The sequence below is a fragment of the Aethalodelphis obliquidens genome, unplaced genomic scaffold, assembly GCF_003676395.1.
Source record: "Aethalodelphis obliquidens isolate GAN/ISIS:26980383/991018 unplaced genomic scaffold, ASM367639v1 scaffold31, whole genome shotgun sequence".
NCBI lineage: Eukaryota > Metazoa > Chordata > Mammalia > Artiodactyla > Delphinidae > Aethalodelphis > Aethalodelphis obliquidens.
The window spans coordinates 17,370,715-17,388,666 of NW_020837975.1; the positions used below are offsets into that span (position 1 = coordinate 17,370,715).

A 17,952-nucleotide genomic window follows, 5' to 3' on the forward strand; every position below is an offset into this window, starting at 1 on the left:
TTAAAATTTAAAATAAACGGAAGAGATTTTAAAGAGTTAAAACATTTACAGAATACTCTTTCCAACCTCAATAAATAAATGGTTGCTGAATTTCGGACTCTTTTGGCCTTTCTTCCTGGTGGTTGGACCCGTTTAAATTTGTCCTTATGAAGACCACACAACCCACATTTTCAGAGAAGCCCCACATTTTTATTCTGTTTCACTGTCTCCCTGGGATCCGACTTTGATTTGGAATGTACGGTTGCTGTGGCTACGGTACATGGTTAACATTTTTTTTAAGATTAATTTATTTATTTTGGCTGCGTTGGGTCTTTGTTGCTGTGTACGGGCTTTCTCTAGTTGTGGCGAGCGGGGGCTACTCTTCATTGCGGTGCACGGGCTTCTCATTGTCGTGGCTTCTCTTGTTGCGGAGCACGGGCTGTAGGCACACGGACTTCAGTAGTTGTGACGTGAGAGCTTAGTTGCTCCACGGCATTACGTGGTTAACTTTGATAAGGATGCTATTTTAATCTTTGTATTTTTATGAACTGCACACACACAAGCAAAATACACACATGCACATAATTCACAAACAATCTTCACCATCTGTTCATCAAGGTAAAGTGTCATCAGAAGCACAGACTAGCTGGTTGTAAAATTTCTTTCTAGAAGATTTCCACGTGGTTGAAATAAACACGAATTAGACAGTAGAAAACTCTTAATGTATATTGGTCTAGGAACTTAGGAACTGAAAGAATTAATACATAGAGAGCTATACAACACACCCAGGGCCCCTAAATCCACAGTAACTACAACAATAATAATATACAATGCTGTAAGGTCATGAAAATCTATTCTATCATGCACAGAAAAGTACCTGGTTAAAGCTGTTAATATATGACAGTAGAGGGGGTTCTGTATTTCAGTGCAATATATCACATTTGGAAATGAATGGATATAAAAATATATTTTTTTTGCTTTCAAAAAGTGGAAGCAAAACATAAGCCTTTTCTGCTAAACTATAAAAGTGTAATCAGCAGTTGGTCTGCTGTGATCTAATAAGGCATGGCCATCACACTTTCTCTGTCTATTCATTCCACTTAGCTCCAACCTTAACATACAGTAGCATATGTGTATATGTTTAGCATCAGGAGAATCATGTCTTCTTCCATGAATTTCTTGTAAATATTATCATCCACTTGAAAGCATCTTTGATATAATTTCCTCCCTAATTTTTTCATTGCTTTTGTGGTTTTTTTTGGTCCCTCTTAACTAAGGAAATACCAGGAAGATATTGAAGTTTCTCCACGGCTAATTTTCCATTTCCATTTTGGAGTCATTTTTGAATTTTCAGTGTTGCAGCACCTGAGAAGCAATTGTATTAGGTCATTAACATGGAAATCTTAAAATATGGTCCTTATGTTGTTCTCTATTTTTTTCTTTTCCTTCTAGTTTCCTCCATCTCTCCCTTCTTTCTTCCTTTCTTCTTGCCTTCCTTCCTTCCTTCCTAGAATTCACTGAAGTATTTCCTAGGTCCTAGCCTTTCACTTATTATTTTAATCAAAGGTTATCTTTGGGCCCAGGGTGTGAAAAGTAAAAATGTCTCTGAAATTCTATTTTACAATATAGACAGAGAAGTTGGCTTGAGTTTCACTTAAATACTATACACATTCGGTATCACACAAGGGGTGGGGGTAGGGCTGCAACATAAATGTAACAATTCCTTTTAGTCTGTATTTACAAAAGAAAGCCCCTTCCCTAATGAAAAAGTCTCTTCAGCATCTGTTCCCTGAAGCCTGCGGAGAAAACATTTTATCCATGGCTTGGTAAGGATCTCTTTTTCAGAGAACGTCCACTGTTCCCCAAGAGGTTCCATGGGCTGGATTCTCCTGTTCTTAGTTGAGCAATGAATAAGCACTGGATGTGTTTTCCAGGGATGAGCTGGTTATTTCCGGGGTGGAAACATTGTATGTTCCTGAAAAACAGAACAGCAGCTCAGCTGAAGGCCAAGTCTTCATGATTACCAGGGTGTGAACCTCTGCTCATGGACCAGGGGGCGCTCTACTCCAGGAGCCAGGTAAGCTCAGGCCATGCCTGGATAGGAACACATGCCTGCCCTCCTCCCCAGACCCAGAAGTCCTGGAGAACAAACAAAGCTGTTCTCAAGCATGCGTGGCGGCCGACAAGACAAGCACTAACTATTTCACATCATACCAGCAGCCAGATTTCTACAAAAGACAGGGAGATCGTGACAGGGGCAGCCCTCTGCATGCCACCACATGCACTGGCTTGGGGGCATCCGTGGGAGGGAATATCCCTGGTCCCTTTGGGTTGGTGTGACTATGGGAAGCTCTTGGGAGGGACCTGGGGACTGAGCTGGGCAAAGGGAGAAAAGGAAAGAAAAGAGAAAATTACAGGAGAAGAAAAGGCAGGACCGAAAAAGCAGCAGGAGTCAGAGAATGCCAACAAGAGCGCTGAGGATGAGTGTAGCAGGGCGGGTGGCCCGCGAGCTACTGCACAGGCTCGTGTCAGCAGGGGGGTGGGGACTGAACACGGGGACGGTACGGGCTGTGTGTTGGGCAGGGGAAGCGACACAGTGCCCCACCCTACCATCAGATGGGCGGACTGCCACGGCTAACAAGGTTTCCATCATTGCCTGGGGGGCCCTTTGTCGCTGCTGACAACACAAACCAAAGTTACAGTGATTATGGACCCCTCAGATAGGCCAACCTGGATCTGCATTAATGACCCTGAAAGGCTAAGTGGCAATGGCCGGGGCCCTCAGGCCCCGAGACCTCGGGAACAGGACCCCAACTCTTGACCTGACTGGCTCAGAAACAATGAATGCATTTTACTGACCTTACATATTGCATAATTCTGATTCTGTGGAATCGTTTCACAGAGTTTTCACTGTTCTTACTTTAATGCAAACGATAAACATGATCCGGGGACAGTGCTGGCCAAAGGGAATAGTTCTAACAGACCCTGGAGATTTGATCATTCCACAACAGGTCCAATCAAAAGTGAAGGTCCTCCAGTTTCACGAGCCATGCATCAAAATGAAGCTCAAAACACCAGGTTCTCTGGAGTTTCAATAATTAATAGGCATCCTCAAAATTTGCTTTATATGAAAAGCTTTAGTCAGGAAGGCTTTTGATACATTTGATACATGTCTTCATTTGTGAGATTTGTTCAGTTTTGAGGAGCTGGTCTGGTGCCTATTTTCCTAAGGGGAGGAGGTGGTGGTGACATGGGACAGGAGTTTCAGCTTGCCAGAACAGCTGAAACCCACTGCCCAAAGTCATTAACATGCTTTTTCTTATGTCTACAAGGAGGAAACGTTCACTGCGCCATGCCCCTAACAGAACAGCTAACTTGGGTGATCCCTCATATGTTTGCACAGTTTTATAAATGTCGATGTGTAACAGAAGCACACTCCAAAAAAAGAAAAGGGAAAAAAAGGGAAATGAAACTCACAGCATGGGATCCTATGGTAGGATTCTCTAAATATATTCTTCGCTGCCTTGTAACCCATAAACATGACCGACCTATTCTTATATAACAGGAATAGAAGAGAACTCCGTGTTTGACCAGGCCAGCAATTTACAGTTCCCAGTTTTACGGTGGATACAGTTTTTATGGAGAGCTCTCCACAGGTTGAAGGCAACTGCCCTCTGTACCAACCCCTTGGGTGTTTGGGAAAATATAAGCAAGTACTTAACCTCTGCCCCAAATAAGGCCATTATGGGTCAATGCCATGAAGTGGGCAGTGGGACAGTAGGGGCGTGAGATTCCCCCCAGGGCAAATACGTTTAGGTCAAGCCAGGAAACATCTAGAGGTCAGCACGTACCTGTCTTACCAAACAAATTGTTAAATCTTCTTGATATTGGAGAACTCATAGAAAATACTGGAGTGGATGAACCTAGGGATGTGGACTAGAAAAGAAAAAAAGAATTACACAGCAAACGTGTTAGACCAAGGCCCAGTTTTGATCTGTAGGATGATTCGTTTGCTGCCTGCCGGTGGTCACTGACTGCATCTTTCATTTCACTTTAAGGAGAGAGCCTGGATGAGCATGAATTTCTATTTCAGACAAACTAAGCAGGGGAGCCACCTTTTGAAACACTGTAACATCACCACCGGTAGGAGGGAAATAGCTTCCAAATACATTTTTTACTGTTCGATAGGGTTTACTATCTTCTGACATAGGAAAACAAATATATTTAAGTGCAATAGTTATCTTCCAAGATGAACTACAGAAAATTCTATTCATCATTCTTCTTCAAATTTTGTTCTTTATGGCCTTGAGTTTCCCCAGAAGAGTACTTCTCATTGAAATTTGGTTTTAACCTCCAGTTGATATTATCTGTGCTATTTGTAACCTCTATTTAAAGATGTGGGGACAGCATCTTAATGCTAGTTCTGTTCCATGACTATGTTTAATAGGCAGAATCAGGTAAGAAGAAAACACAGTGGAATAATCTATGTTATAACTGGTAGTGGAGAGAGAGGAGTTTGTGTAAGTCTCTACAAAGGAAGTATTTACCTTTGAGTGCTGTGAAGACCATCTCGACAGTGAAAACTTATTCAGCAAGGCTTCCTGTACCTGCATCATTTAAAAGAAGCCATTGTCAACTCAACATGTCACTGCAATTTAGACTTTTCTAGAATCATGACTGTCACTGTTCTTACCTTCTGATCCCAAAGGCATCCAAAGAGTAAAATGAATAATCCCTGAAAAAAGAATTGGGAAGAAGTGCATTTTAATCATATTAATTATATTAATCATATTCTAGTCTAGCAAACTAGGAAGTATGGTTCACCTGCCATAGAATTTGTACTACCTCTTTCCACATCTGCATTTATGGTCCAGTAGATGACAGTGATGTAGTAGGTCCACACCAAGGGACCTTTGATGTTATAATGTCATAAGGATATTTTCAATTTCCCTATTTCCACCCAATTGTGCGCTGGAGATCCTGCTGGTTATGTTATTAAACATACCTCTTATGTCTACAGTAGCCCTCATGTAGTTGTGATGAGAACATAGGGCATAAGGTGGAATAATCAGTCCCTTCTAGTCAAGGCATATTATAAACATCATTAGACATGAGCCTTAGAGTTTGGAGCCATGGGCCCAGTAGCAGAAGTTGGAATTTGCATGGTTAGCATGCGTTGGCGTTAGCATCTAGGGCAACGTCTCGGCATCACCTCCAGATGCCCTGGATCCTCACCAGCTCATGGGGACCTAGGCCTACCACTGGTTGAATCAGAATTAAGCATCCCCTTCCCTGTGCTCCAAAGGCTTGTTGTCTGTACCTCTGCTAAAGCCCACCTAACAACGTGGCTTGTATTATAGTTACGTGCTGCTGGAGAGCAAAGAGAATGTCTTTTTCATTTTCACATAATGGAGCAAAATGTCTACCTTACATAGAGCATTCATTCTTTCATCCTTCAGAAAAATGTTGCCTGAGAACCCACTATGTGGTACAGAGCCTTCATTGCATTTGCCAAGGTGCTCATGACTGAGCATCTAGTCTGTGCCAAGGTCTTTGCAGGCACTAGGAATGTACTGATAAATAAGACAGACGCTGCCCCTGACCTCACCAAGGCAGGGCTCGTTTAATGCTAGTGGAAATTAACTGGAGAGATTGTTTGGTTTAACGGTGGTATTTTCATTTAGGAGATAATAAACGGCATCAAGATAATGTTAGATAAACAGCAAAATCCAGTGTAGGGAAGGGACTTTCCTCCTATTTGTATTATCAGGGCACTTAGAAGAGAGGTGCGTAGGCAACTAAATTATAATGCAGGTGATAAGAGGCATGCGGTTCCATGGGAGCAGAGGAACGCGCCCTTTCTATTTCACTGACTTCTTGTCATTACCGTTCTTTAGGGCTAGGGCCTCCTATGAACAAAAGTCCTTCCCCGTTCCTACCCCTGTTTGTGTTTCTATCATTATAGATCCTTCCTGAGAGCGCTGCCCTGCAGAACGTACCTGGAAGGCATTGAGGAGGGTAAATACAATATGGAAGACAGCATTGCTCCCCTGGAACACGGTGGCGAGACCGAAACCCCAGGTGAGCCCCAAGAGCGGTGTGAGGACCCCAAGGCTCTTGGTGATCTGGAACAGGCTGCTTTTCTCCTGCCTGCTCGGCTTGTCCCCGATGGAAGGTCTCAGGATCTTGGTGATGACCACGACCGTGATGGTCACGTTGACCACCACAATGATCAGTGCTGGGATAACGAAGGCCAGCAGGGCCTTGGTGTCCTCCCAGTTGAGCCAACAGGCATTTTTCCTCGTGTAGACCTCCCGGGGCTGGGTGGCCCCCACCGTGATGACGGAGATGACCAGAGGGCAACCGTAGCCAAGAGAAAACGCAATGGCCTTCTGAATGGACTTGCTCGTGTCATGCAGGATGAAAACCAACCGGTAGAAGAGCATGAGGCCCAGAGTCAGCATCCAGAAGAAGACGCTGAGGTAGGAGAAGTGGACGAAGAAGGTGGCAGCCACACAGGCCGTCTGGTTGAGCGGGTAGCGGTAGTTGTGGACGGCGGCGGCCACGATGAACCAGACGTCGGCGACCAGAAGGGAGGCCGCGATGTTCACGATGCAGATGTGGCGCATGGAGGAAGTCCGGTTCTTGGTGACCGATTTCCACACCATGGCTTCCACAGCGAGGCAGGCCGCCAAGCTCAAGATGGAAAAGCACAGCCCGATGTAGGAAATGATATCCAGCAGGATCTTCAGGAGAGAATCAGGGTCCGGGGAATCAGGGGACATGAGGATGGAGAAGGATGTGAGGTGGTCACAGCTGCAGGACACACTGTCCTCGGTGACTTCTTTAACATAACACCCGCTGCTGTCCCACCCCCCTGTGTGGTTGGCGAGGTTGAAGTTCCAGAAGACACACCTCGGTACCCCGCCCGAAGGGTTGTTGTTTTTGAAGGTCATCGAAATCCTGAATGGCGACGGCGCGGTTAGATTGTGGCTGACAGTGGTTGTCATCACTAGGCTGTTTGCGAAAGTCTTTCCTGGGACATCCTGGGCGAGGATGGTCTTGAGAGTTGGGAAAGCCACGGTGACGATAAATGAATCTGGTTGCAGGTGTTCCAGCTGGCATTCATTAATGGTCACATTGCCCCAGAGCTCAGAGTCTGAGAAAACAAAGCTCTGTGTGTAGGATTTGGGGTGGCCAGATTTTATGACCATGCTCTTCATCTGAACATTAGGTTGGGAGATGGTGCTATCTTCTGACCGCAAGGCTCGGGAAAATCTTTCCAATGAATCCAGTAACTGTGAGCTCTGATTGGTCTTTTGCTGTTGTGACATCATCCAGGTATTCAAAATGGGTTTGCCGAGGATGACGTTGACCGTGGAGAGGACGTGCTGTAATTGACAAGACATGGGATCAAACCAACCGAATGTTTTCAATCGTAAGAGAGAAGAAGAGAACATCTCCCTGGAAACTCATTAAGTGCGTACAGGGAAGAAGAAAATAGAAGAGAAAAATGCAGCATCCCAGGCTGTGGAGGACTCTGATCCACCTTCTTATGGAGGGAATTAGCAGGGGATGGGCCCTCACAACTGCGAGACTCACTAAACATTTAGAAGTCGTGACGGTGAGAACTGCCCCCACCTCTCACTAAGGTCGACTCAGCGGGCTGACAGAGATATTTATTTATTGTTTTATTTTATTTTAAATCTCAAGCCTGTAAAGGCTTTTGGGTGGGTGGTATCTCACCAGCAAGGGTGAGGTAGTCTCAGAAGACCCTCTCAAATGCTAAGCATCAAACACGCCATGGGAGTGTTGTTAAAGGCATCTTTCTTTTTAGCTCAACATTTTGATTCTCTCTCCCATAAACCTGGAATTGTCATTTGTGGCTTCTCTCCATGGAGAGAAGTGGCTTTTTCTCTCTGCCCTTCTTTGCCTTGTTCTGTTCTCTGAAATGATGAGCCCTGCAGTTAGTTGAATGGTGGCCCTTATTTGGAGAAAACCTCATTTGGAGAAAGCATCTTTGTAGATGTAATTAAGGATCTTGAGAGGAAAATCAACCTGGATTACCTAAATGGGCCCTAAATCCAAGTATCCTTATAAGAGACAGAAGAGGAGAAGGTACGTGGAGAAGAAGAGAAGGTCATGTGAAGACAAAGCCAGAGGTTGGAATGAAGCAATTTGTTACAGCAGCCCTAGGAAATCTGTATAAGCTCCTTAGACTCCTGGTACCCAAGCTGCTTGCCAGTTACCTCCGGTTGGGTTTGGCCAATGAGAAGCAGCGGCGGGAGATGAGAGGATGAGAGAAGAAAGAAGCTGAGATATATTTTTCCTGCTACCCGCTGCACCTTCATTTCACTCTCAGCACACCTTTGGTGATGGTTACATACTTCCAATACTGTAGTTCCTGCTCAGTGATCCCTCCTCCAACGCTATGGGTGCACTATTTCCTCTCCTTTCCACCTTAATCTTCAGGGTAGTAAGGGCTTCTAAATGTAGCTGGTCTCTGGGTGCGTTACACCTTTTTTTTTTTTTTTTTTTAATTCCTGGTTTTACCTCTGTAAGTATCCCTTCATTAAAGTCTCTTCATGTGAATTCTGGTGGGTGAATTCTCTTTCCTCTCAGAATGCGGATTGCTTCAAAGATCATGTTTTGTGAGAGACCATTGAGAATCCCACCTTGTACATATTCTGAAAACCTTTCACTCCTAGTTTTCTTAGAGAGCAGGTAAGAATTCATTCTCTTTTAATGAAGAAACTAAAACAGACCTTCTCTAGAGAAATCTTAAGATCCCAAAATGTACACTGAAAATATTCACTGATATGCTAAAAGCCAGAGCTGGCAAAGCGTTGTTCGGGAAAAGACAGAGAAGTTGCAATAGAAAGAAGTTATGTTTCTTGACCCCAAGTCCTGAGGGATGAAAAGACAAGACCCCAAACTCCTGCAAGGCTTAAGCAAACTCACCATCATCATTTCTGAATTCACTTGGGTTGGAACTGTCGAGAGCAAATCAATGATGTTAATAATGGCTCCCAGGCTCCCAGGAAATGACTTGACTTCAAGTTTCACCTGGTTTGTGCTAATGGAAAGATTCTTTAGGTATGAAGGGAGCTTCTCATCCTGAGAGGGGCTCTTCATCAAAGCCTAGTAAAACAAAAGCCGACACAGAAAAAAAACAAAAAACTTGCCCATCAGTCATCAAATACTGCTGATACATCCGTGACAAAAATCTCTCACATCTGAGTTTCCTTTTTGATTCCTCCGTTCTCATAAGTATATCCCATAAGGTAATGTACTTATCTCTTAAACTGTGCTTGCTCTTCAGAATAGAATATTACACGAGACCTCACACATAGAAGGGGAACAGTAGAGCATATGTCAACCTGATGACTAGTTGAAAAGAAAAAGGAAGGGAAGTAGATATGACTGCTAGAGAACTAGATTAAAGTTGCATGAAATTGTCACTTGATTGTCTCTATGAAAGCACATTTGCCACTCTGAGGTTTCTATCCCAAATTTCCTGGGACAGTTCTGGTTTACATCTGATGTCCCAGTGTAATTATAAATAGTGTCCTCTTTTATTTTCAAAAATGATACAAATGAACGTATATACAAAACAGAAATAGACCCATATACATAGAAATCAAACTTAAGGTTACCAAAGGGGAAAGGCGGGGAGGGAAAATTAGGACCAACAAGGACCTACTGTATAGCACAGGGAACTATACTCAATATTTTGTAATAACCTGTAAGGGAAAAGAATCTGAAATATTCTTTTTTAGATTCTTTTCCCTAACGCAACATTGTAAATTAACTCTACTTCAATAAAACAAACACACACACACAAACAAAAAAACCAAAAAGTAAAAAGTATCCTGGTTTGGATGATAAATTATATGGTCACCTTATCTATAATGATCACATTTGTGTTTTCTAACTATCTGACTCCTCACTATAATTAAAGAATGAATTAAAAGTTGGTCTTCTCCATAAAGAACTTTGATGAGTGTTCTAACCCAGGGGAGTTTCTTCCTCTGAATGCAGAAGTATTTGTTTTACTTAACGGAATTTACATTTGTGACATCTCTACCAATGTCATCCTGTGTTTTAATTTCAATCTCTCTCCCATTAAATGATAAGCTCCTCAACAATGGGAACCATGTGTTGCATTTCTTTGCATCTTCTCATATCCCATAATCCCTAACATAGTCACTTAACTTCGTATGTAGTAGGTATTCAATACCATACGTTGAATGGATAAATTAGACGGAGCATGATAGGTCAGCATGCCCCCTTTCCATTGAAGGGGTATGTAGTATCTAGAATTGGGACCAGGGCCCAATGTTGAGTTCAAATTATAATTTCTATCTTCCTCAATTGGGATAGTTTATATTCCCGATGCTTTACCCATCAAGGTCTAACTCAGATGCCACGTTTTTCAAGCAGAACTTCCTGATTATCCTAGCCCCAATTAATACATATATAACATCTATATTCCATATCCAATCAGAGGTCAAGTTTTAATTTGGCCTCTTTACCCTGATAGCACCTATAATAACGCTTTATACATAGTCGGTATTTTAAGGAATTTGATGTGAGACAAGAGATAATTAGATAAAATGCAAACCAATATCACCCTTTTTTCTCAGTCCTTCTTCCCGGGATGCAAGGATTTGGAGCTAACCAGATGTTAGCTCCAAATATAGCTCACGGTCTGAAGATGTTACCATGAGCTATAACCCCACTAATTGCCTCATTTATTGTAACTCATGGAATTTTAGGCGTCTCGAACTTTCAGCAACCTAAGTATGAGAGGTAATTTATATTTATTTTGATGAAGTGAAACATGTTTTTCCTACCACATGGCAGTAACCTCTATTCTAGGTAAGAGAGGTCAGCTAGGCCCTTCTATAACTATAGGCTACCTCTAAGGATTAAGGAAATCTCAGACTTGTAAAAGCGTAAAGCCCAACTATTTTTTTGACTGATGAACCTTACTTTTGGTGTTGCTCCCCTTTCTGAAAAGATTAGCGCTATTAGCTTGATATAAAAATTCTTCAAAGGAGAGCAGTTAGAGGGGATAACACGACTTCCATCTTGGAGGTAATGGAAACAAGGTATTAAGAAGTCAAGGTGACGCTGTACAGCTGGTCCTAGGGCAGAACACGTATTTCGCTGCCTCCATATTTGGATTCAAGCAAAATATTCAGCATTTCTAGGGTTGCATCTTCTTTGGAATTAAATAGGTATAGCTTTGAGAGCAACACCAAGCAGCTCAAAGCCCGTTTTCCTAAGTGCTGAGAAATAGGATCAGCTAGACACACCTCCCCACCAAGAGTTCAGAGTCAAGTGTTTAAGAATCACCTCAGGGGGCTTCCCTGGTGGCGCAGTGGTTGAGAGTCTGCCTGCTAATGCAGGGGACACGGGTTCGAGCCCTGGTCTGGGAGGATCCCACATGCCGCGGAGCGGCTGGGCCCGTGAGCCACGGCTGCTGAGCCTGCGCATCTGGAGCCTGTGCTCCGCAACGAGAGAGGCCGTAACAGTGAGAGGCCCGCGCACTGCGATGAAGAGTGGCCCCCACTTGCCGCAACTAGAGAAAGCCCTCGCACAGAAACGAAGACCCAACACAGCAAAAATAAATAAAATAAATTAATAAACTCCTACCCCAACATCTTCTAAAAAAAAAAAAAAAAAGAATCACCTCAGCCAGCTGGAGCAGAGTATTTATGGGGGCAGAGATGCAGTTGTTTTTCTTAACCTTCCACTGGGAGCCCACACATCTGTAAGTTATGATCCCGCCAATGGGACTCCCAGGGATTCTGGGAACATTAGAGAACTGGCAAAGCTTCTGGATGACTTTTCCGGGTTCCCCAACACCTATGATAGGATCTTGGCATGTGACGTTCTCCCCTGCATTGGAAAAATGGACATAAAAAGGACAATTGAAGAGAGGAGAAAAGATAGTGGAAATAGGGTCAGGCTTAGGTAGAGCTTTGATCTTTGAACTCATCTTCTTTTTTCCTTTCAGTGACCTTTTCGGAGTTGCCCACTTTCTTTATTTTGCCCCTGATTTTCTAAAGCCCCTTAGGGCTTTCCATGCAAATCCGATTCTAATCTGCGCTGGCTTTTTCTAACAGAATTTATTTCCTCAGTGCCTCATTCCCACCTCTGACCACCAGGAATCTTCCCTCTAATGCCTGTAAAACCTAAGCCATGGAAAATAATGAGAGCTTGACGTGTACTCATCCAGATGAAAGACAGGCAGGTTAACAAGGGTCTTAGGGACATAATGACTTAATCCAAGGGGTTCTCAGCTCTGGTGTATTAGAATCTTCAGAGGAGCTTGGAAAATACCAATGTCCAGGCTCACTCCAGCCCAAGAAGATCAAAACCCCTTGGGCTGGAATTCAGGCATCAGCAGTTTTTTAAGCTTCCCCGGTGATTCTAGGGTGCAGGCAAGTTTGAGAAGCACCACCTTAATCCAAGGATATAATTAGTAGCAGAAATCCCAGGCACCCATGACCTGAATATTCTGGGCAACATTCCTAAGCATTTATTCCTTCTGGTTTCCCGTAAGGATGACTTTTCTTTACCTCGACTCAAGACAGACTTGAATGGGAAAATGTCATTTATTGCAGAATCTCTAGTCTCCAAGGGACCCTGACTCTCTGATGAGCAGACCCCCGCTCTCATCATCTTTTAAACTTAGCATGAATTGAGTTCTTAGCCATTGTGTAAAATCTTAGAATACCTAAGTAATGTCTATTAGGAAAAAGAAGAGGAATCAGACTTGGTATGAAGAAAGAAGAGCAGAACAAAGGTAAGTGAATAAAACATGATGATGTCTAGGCTAAGATGGAGGGACAGTGGAGAAATGACCTTGGCTGCCCCCTGGAAGAGGTGTGCTTGGTGGGGTCCAGAGCACGGTGACTCAGAGAGACAGGGAGCTCTAAGTGGCTTCCTACTTTGTTGTCTAGGGCTCAGATACCAACAGATGTTGAGAAGGACCTCAAATCCCTCAGTAAACTCAAACAAGCTTGGTAATGGAGCCATGGATCCTACAGACGTCGCGGGTTCTATTAGAGAGAAGATTTCTGCGGGGAGGGGATTGCTTATGATGCAAGCCCAGGAGTATCCTTTATCCACTTGCCCCTCAGTTGCTACTGAGGAGAGCTCTTCGGTATTGGTTATTACAGAGATGGCTCCACAAATCACGACCTTTTACCTTGACAATAGTATTTAGGGGGATATTGGCTCAGTGATGACAAAGGATGGGAAAGACAGTTTCTGATTCTTTTTACGTAGCCCTTTTTACGTAGTTTCTGATTCTTTTTACGTACGGAAATACGGCTTCATCTGCAAGGCTTTCTTGATCAATTTCTCCCCACCTAATCACTAGCAGAGTTAAACCAGGCAGCCCCTTCTAACCACCCACAACTGCCTCTAGTTTAGAATCTACCACATTATATGTGATAACATTTTTAAATCGCATTTATCTCTCCTCTAGGCTTGAGGCCAAGAAACACAGCTTATTTCTTTTCAAAGCCCCATGCTTAGCTCAAGGCTTGCTACATGAACGTGATTAACATGGATTTATTGATGGATGAATGAGGGAGTGAATGAATACAGGAATCCCTGCTCATGACTATAAAATTTTAAAATAATTTAAGGTGTTCTCACCAGGAACCAGATTAAGCTTCATGGATGGGCTCCGCACTGAATTATTAGCGGTATTGGTAATGTGACAAAACACATCCATATTTTCTGGACAGGAAATTGAGTTTGCCACGAAATGGTGTTTGTAGCACACTTGCTTTCCGTTAACTTCTTTTGCTAAGGTACAATGAAAGAATGAAGTCACAGCATTAGTATTCAAAGCACAAATTTTGTTAAAATCATCCAATGTGGATAAACTTGTCCAAACTTTTCCCAAGAATGTGCCACATTCACTTTAATGTGGTTTTCAAAATGCCTCTAGCCTAGAAGTAGCAGTGAATGCACGCGTGTTGAACACAGAATGTTAAAACGCTTAAATAGGTTGGTACCCAGATTGATTTCATATCCCCCTACCATGCAGTCTCTAAATTGTCCGGTCTCTATGGGATCCCCATTTTTCTGAACTTCCATTGTTCTTTCTATCTGTAGTGCTCATTTTGTATAGTTAATGCTCTATGTATTTTCTTTTACGACATATGCCCTTCTAGGTATCGATATATATGCCCCACTTCTTTTGTCTCCTTTTCATTGCCTACTGTTATATTTTGTATTAAGCATAGGTCCCAAAGAACAGTTCTTGAAAGTATGAATGAGCTTAAAAATCCCTCGTGAAGGTGTCCATGCATTACGATTTGTGGTTGTGAGTTCATATTTGGCTGACCTTAATCTACAGGAATCCTGAGGGATCTGAATGGAGGGTACATTCTACCAGAGAGGATTTAAATTTTTTGGCCAGGTACCACTGAGTGCTACCAACGGACTACTTTAAGTTAATTACTCCTCAGCTTGGAGTTATTGGACCAAATAGGTTGTATAAATTCAAGCCCCAAATCTGAATGTAGGCAGGACAGTTATACTTCTCAGGGGAAATTCTTGCCCACCCAGCGCTGAGGCTCTGAACTCTGTCAGATGAATTTTGTTTTTCTAGCTTCTTCTTTTACTGAGCGTGTCATTGTCTGAGGGTCCTGACATTGTGTTGATGGGGTAGGTTGCCTTAGTTACTGCATTGGGAACAAGGCCTTTTCTTTCATACACTTCAGAGCCTTCAAATTCAAATTCAAGATTCTGGGGTTTCTGGGCTTCCCTGGTGGCCCAGTGGTTGAGAATCTGCCTGCCAATGCAGGGGACATGGGTTCGAACCCTAGTCTGGGAAGATCCCACATGCCGCAGAGCAGCTAGGCCCGTGAGCCACAACTACTGAGCCTGCGCGTCTGGAGCCTGTGCTCCACAAGAGAGGCCGCGATAGTGAGAGGCCCGCGCAACGCGATGAAGAGTGGCCCCCGCTCGCCGCAACTAGAGAAAGCCCTCGCACAGAAACAAAGACCCAACACAGTCAAAAATAATAAATAAATAAACTAAAAAAAAAAAAAAGATTCTGAGGTTTCTGATATTGGCAGATGCCCTCAGGGAAACTCCAGCATTAGCTAAAGCATTACCTCTATTTTTGTTTTCTTCTATGTTTTTGACCCTTGGTTATTTCTCTTACTCTCTTGCCTGCTCAACTGTGCATTTAAAAGGGTTTTGGGCATACTTTTTTTTTTGCTGTACGCGGGCCTCACTGTTGTGGCCTCTCCCGTTGCGGAGCACAGGCTCCGGACACGCAGGCTCAGCGGCCATGGCTCACGGGCCCAGCCGCTCTGCAGCATGTGGGATCTTCCCGGACCGGGGCACGAACCCGTGTCCCCTGCATCGGCAGGCGGACTCTCAACCACTGCGCCACCAGGGAGGCCCCTGCCATACTTTTATTGCATGCTGATTCATAGCATAGAGGGAGGGGTGATCAGAATATCGAGTCTACTGAGCACGTAGAAGGCTTGTGACGGTAACTCAATACTATCTTCAACAGCTGTCACTATAAACAGTGGGCTCCACCCTCACAGACTCTCAAGATTTTGTCACAAACCAATGAGCCACTGGTCACATAGCAAAATAGAAGGCAATAAAGCCTCATGGGCTTCCCTCTGTTACATTATGTCCCTGAAGCAATCCCTCTCTGTCTCCTTACCCCTATTTTAAGAGTAAAGTTTGAGACTCGACATATATGGAATCATGTGTCCTTACAATTCAGCAGTGGGCATCTTACCAGCCGGAAAGGACGAGGAACCAGCTTGGAAAATGACCTTGTAGTCTCTGTCCTCCTCAATGCAGCACTTGATGTGACGGGAGCTTGTGCATGGAATGGCAGCTTCCAAAGGATCAACCATGATATTGGGCTGTAGGGGCAGCGGGTGGACGGTGACATCTTTGGCCATGACGCTGTATGAATTCTTGTATCGAAATATGCAGTGATAGGTTCCTGAGTGGAAAGAAGCCAAGATGAGGTGGAACGAAGTCATCGCTCCAAATAGACATTTGCTGAGAAAGTTGAGAAGAGGCTTGGTTTTCCTTGTCAAGCTGGGGCACAGGCACAGTACCCGCTCCTGGGCCCTGGACTAGGAAATGCTCCACAGGTTCCCCTCCTGGGTTCGCTATGCATTTGAAGGACTAGCTCATCGCCACCTAAATATTCACTTACTTCCGAATAAAATCAAGTGGCGTATCCAGAGTCATATAGCCTGTTGGGGGTGGAACTGAGTTTCAAATCTAGTTCACAAAACCTACTCCAAGGCTCTTTCTTTAGTCGGGGTTGCAGCGGGGGCGGAATGCGAATTTTGGGGTGTGCTGGGCTGGGGAGTTCTTTGAAGAAAGTTGCCAGTGAGAGGGAACTAGAGCACTGCGGTCCTGCGAGGCCCCCTTTCCCCATCTTTAAGGGAGTAGGTGCCTCTGGTCTGGGACCTCAGGGCACCACTAAGGAATGTGGGGAGGGAGTGGGGAGGGAGGGAGAGAGGTTGACTGTGAGTTCTTGGGAGAGCTTGGTCTGTGGACTCTGAGATTAGATGTCTGACTCTTATCTAGAAAAGTCTAAAGAGGAGAGCGGGCCGACTTTGCAGGAGTGAAAAGAGAAGGCTGCAGCAGGAGTTGCCTGCACGCCCAGTGCTCGGTGAAGCAGAGAGGACTGTGGACAGGGCTTGGGTTGAGCTTCATGAAAGGAACTTTTCCTACGGGACTTCACACCAGAGCCCATCAGAGGATGAACCGCCATTGGATCAGCTGTTGTCGGGACAGTGGAAGATGATAACAGCATCTACAGTTAAGCAGGACCTTTCAATGTTCCTGACATTCCTTCTCTTTGCCCCGACTCTGGAGGAGCCAGAGTAGCCGCTAGCCAGAGGGGAAACACGTAGAACGAGAACAGAGAGGAAACGCTTTTTGATTCCCATTGGGAGGGAGGGGACATTTACATTGAATATAAAATAAAAGTGTAGTCGATTTAGATGAGAATAGATGATTTTTAGCACCTGAGACTGTTTAATAGTTCAGTGTGACCAGAACAGCCACAGCTCTTCCTAAGTTATTGCCTGATAGTAGGAAAGGGCAGTTGGGCAGAGCAACTCTCCTGTGTGAGTTCAGCACAGGAGAAAAAGACTCCCATTTCCCGATTGTATCTACCAAGTCCAGCCAGATAATAAGTAGTTATTTCTACAATATTGCCTAGGCCTTATATGAAAAAGTGAAGAACTCACAGGATCTGGACTGATTAAGCTTATAATGAATGAAACGCTTTAGAATAGAGGAGTTAAGAGTTGGCCTCTGTAGCAACACAGTCTCTGTTTCCCTTTGACTTTACTGTCTACTAGATGTATAACCTCAGGTAGTTTCCTTAACCTCACCGGGCCTCAGTTTCCTCATCTGTGAAATGGAGATAATAATAGCACTCTCGATTCCTGGAGTGCAGCAAACAAAGAAGCAGTGAAGCAAAGCCCTTGTCCTATTCCTGTGTTTTCCTGGGACAGCGAAAAGAATGACAAGGACTCCTGGAGTCAGCTTTGCACCGAGGATTCTCAGGGCCAGTGGGTCACTGCCCACAACTCTAGAGTTCCTTTCCGAGATGTAATCAATGACCGGAATCAGGGCTTAGGACAGCTTCTTAACAGCCCTTGGGCTCAGCGCCAGGATAGGACCACTCAGTTAAATCTGCAGCCTGATTTGCTCTTTACCCAGGACTCTGAAGGTAATCAAGTTATCAGGCACCAAGTCTAAATGTCTTTGTGAGGGTTTGGTTCTAGAAGTATCTTGAAATGACATATAACAAAGTATCTTCAGGAGGTGAGTATACTGGAGTGGGGGAATGTAAGACCTCTGTTGTAGAAGGTCATTCAGGAGAATGATCTTGGGTGGGAGGGAGGCATGGGATGATGCTGTTACGATCGAGCATCTCCT

General features: G+C 44.1%; 1 protein-coding gene across 6 annotated transcripts in view; it reads right to left on the bottom strand.

Moving 5' to 3' along the window:
- Positions 1 to 684: 684 nt before the first annotated feature.
- ADGRF5 (adhesion G protein-coupled receptor F5) overlaps positions 685 to 17,952 on the bottom strand; it is a 109,140-nt gene continuing 91,872 nt past the window's right edge. For 5 of the 6 annotated variants that reach the window (XM_027127447.1, XM_027127446.1, XM_027127448.1 and 2 more), the window contains 9 exons: positions 15,776 to 15,988; positions 13,657 to 13,809; positions 11,678 to 11,886; positions 8,941 to 9,120; positions 5,979 to 7,370; positions 4,673 to 4,714; positions 4,527 to 4,586; positions 3,831 to 3,915; positions 685 to 1,954 (listed from right to left, as the gene is read on the bottom strand). In XM_027127447.1, the coding sequence (XP_026983248.1) occupies positions 1,875 to 1,954; positions 3,831 to 3,915; positions 4,527 to 4,586; positions 4,673 to 4,714; positions 5,979 to 7,370; positions 8,941 to 9,120; positions 11,678 to 11,886; positions 13,657 to 13,809; positions 15,776 to 15,988 (2,414 nt within the window). In that variant the 3' untranslated portion in view covers positions 685 to 1,874. Of the gene's footprint in view, positions 1,955 to 2,589; positions 2,657 to 3,830; positions 3,916 to 4,526; positions 4,587 to 4,672; positions 4,715 to 5,978; positions 7,371 to 8,940; positions 9,121 to 11,677; positions 11,887 to 13,656; positions 13,810 to 15,775; positions 15,989 to 17,952 lie in introns of all 6 variants that reach the window. The other variant, XM_027127449.1, reaches the window with a different exon arrangement.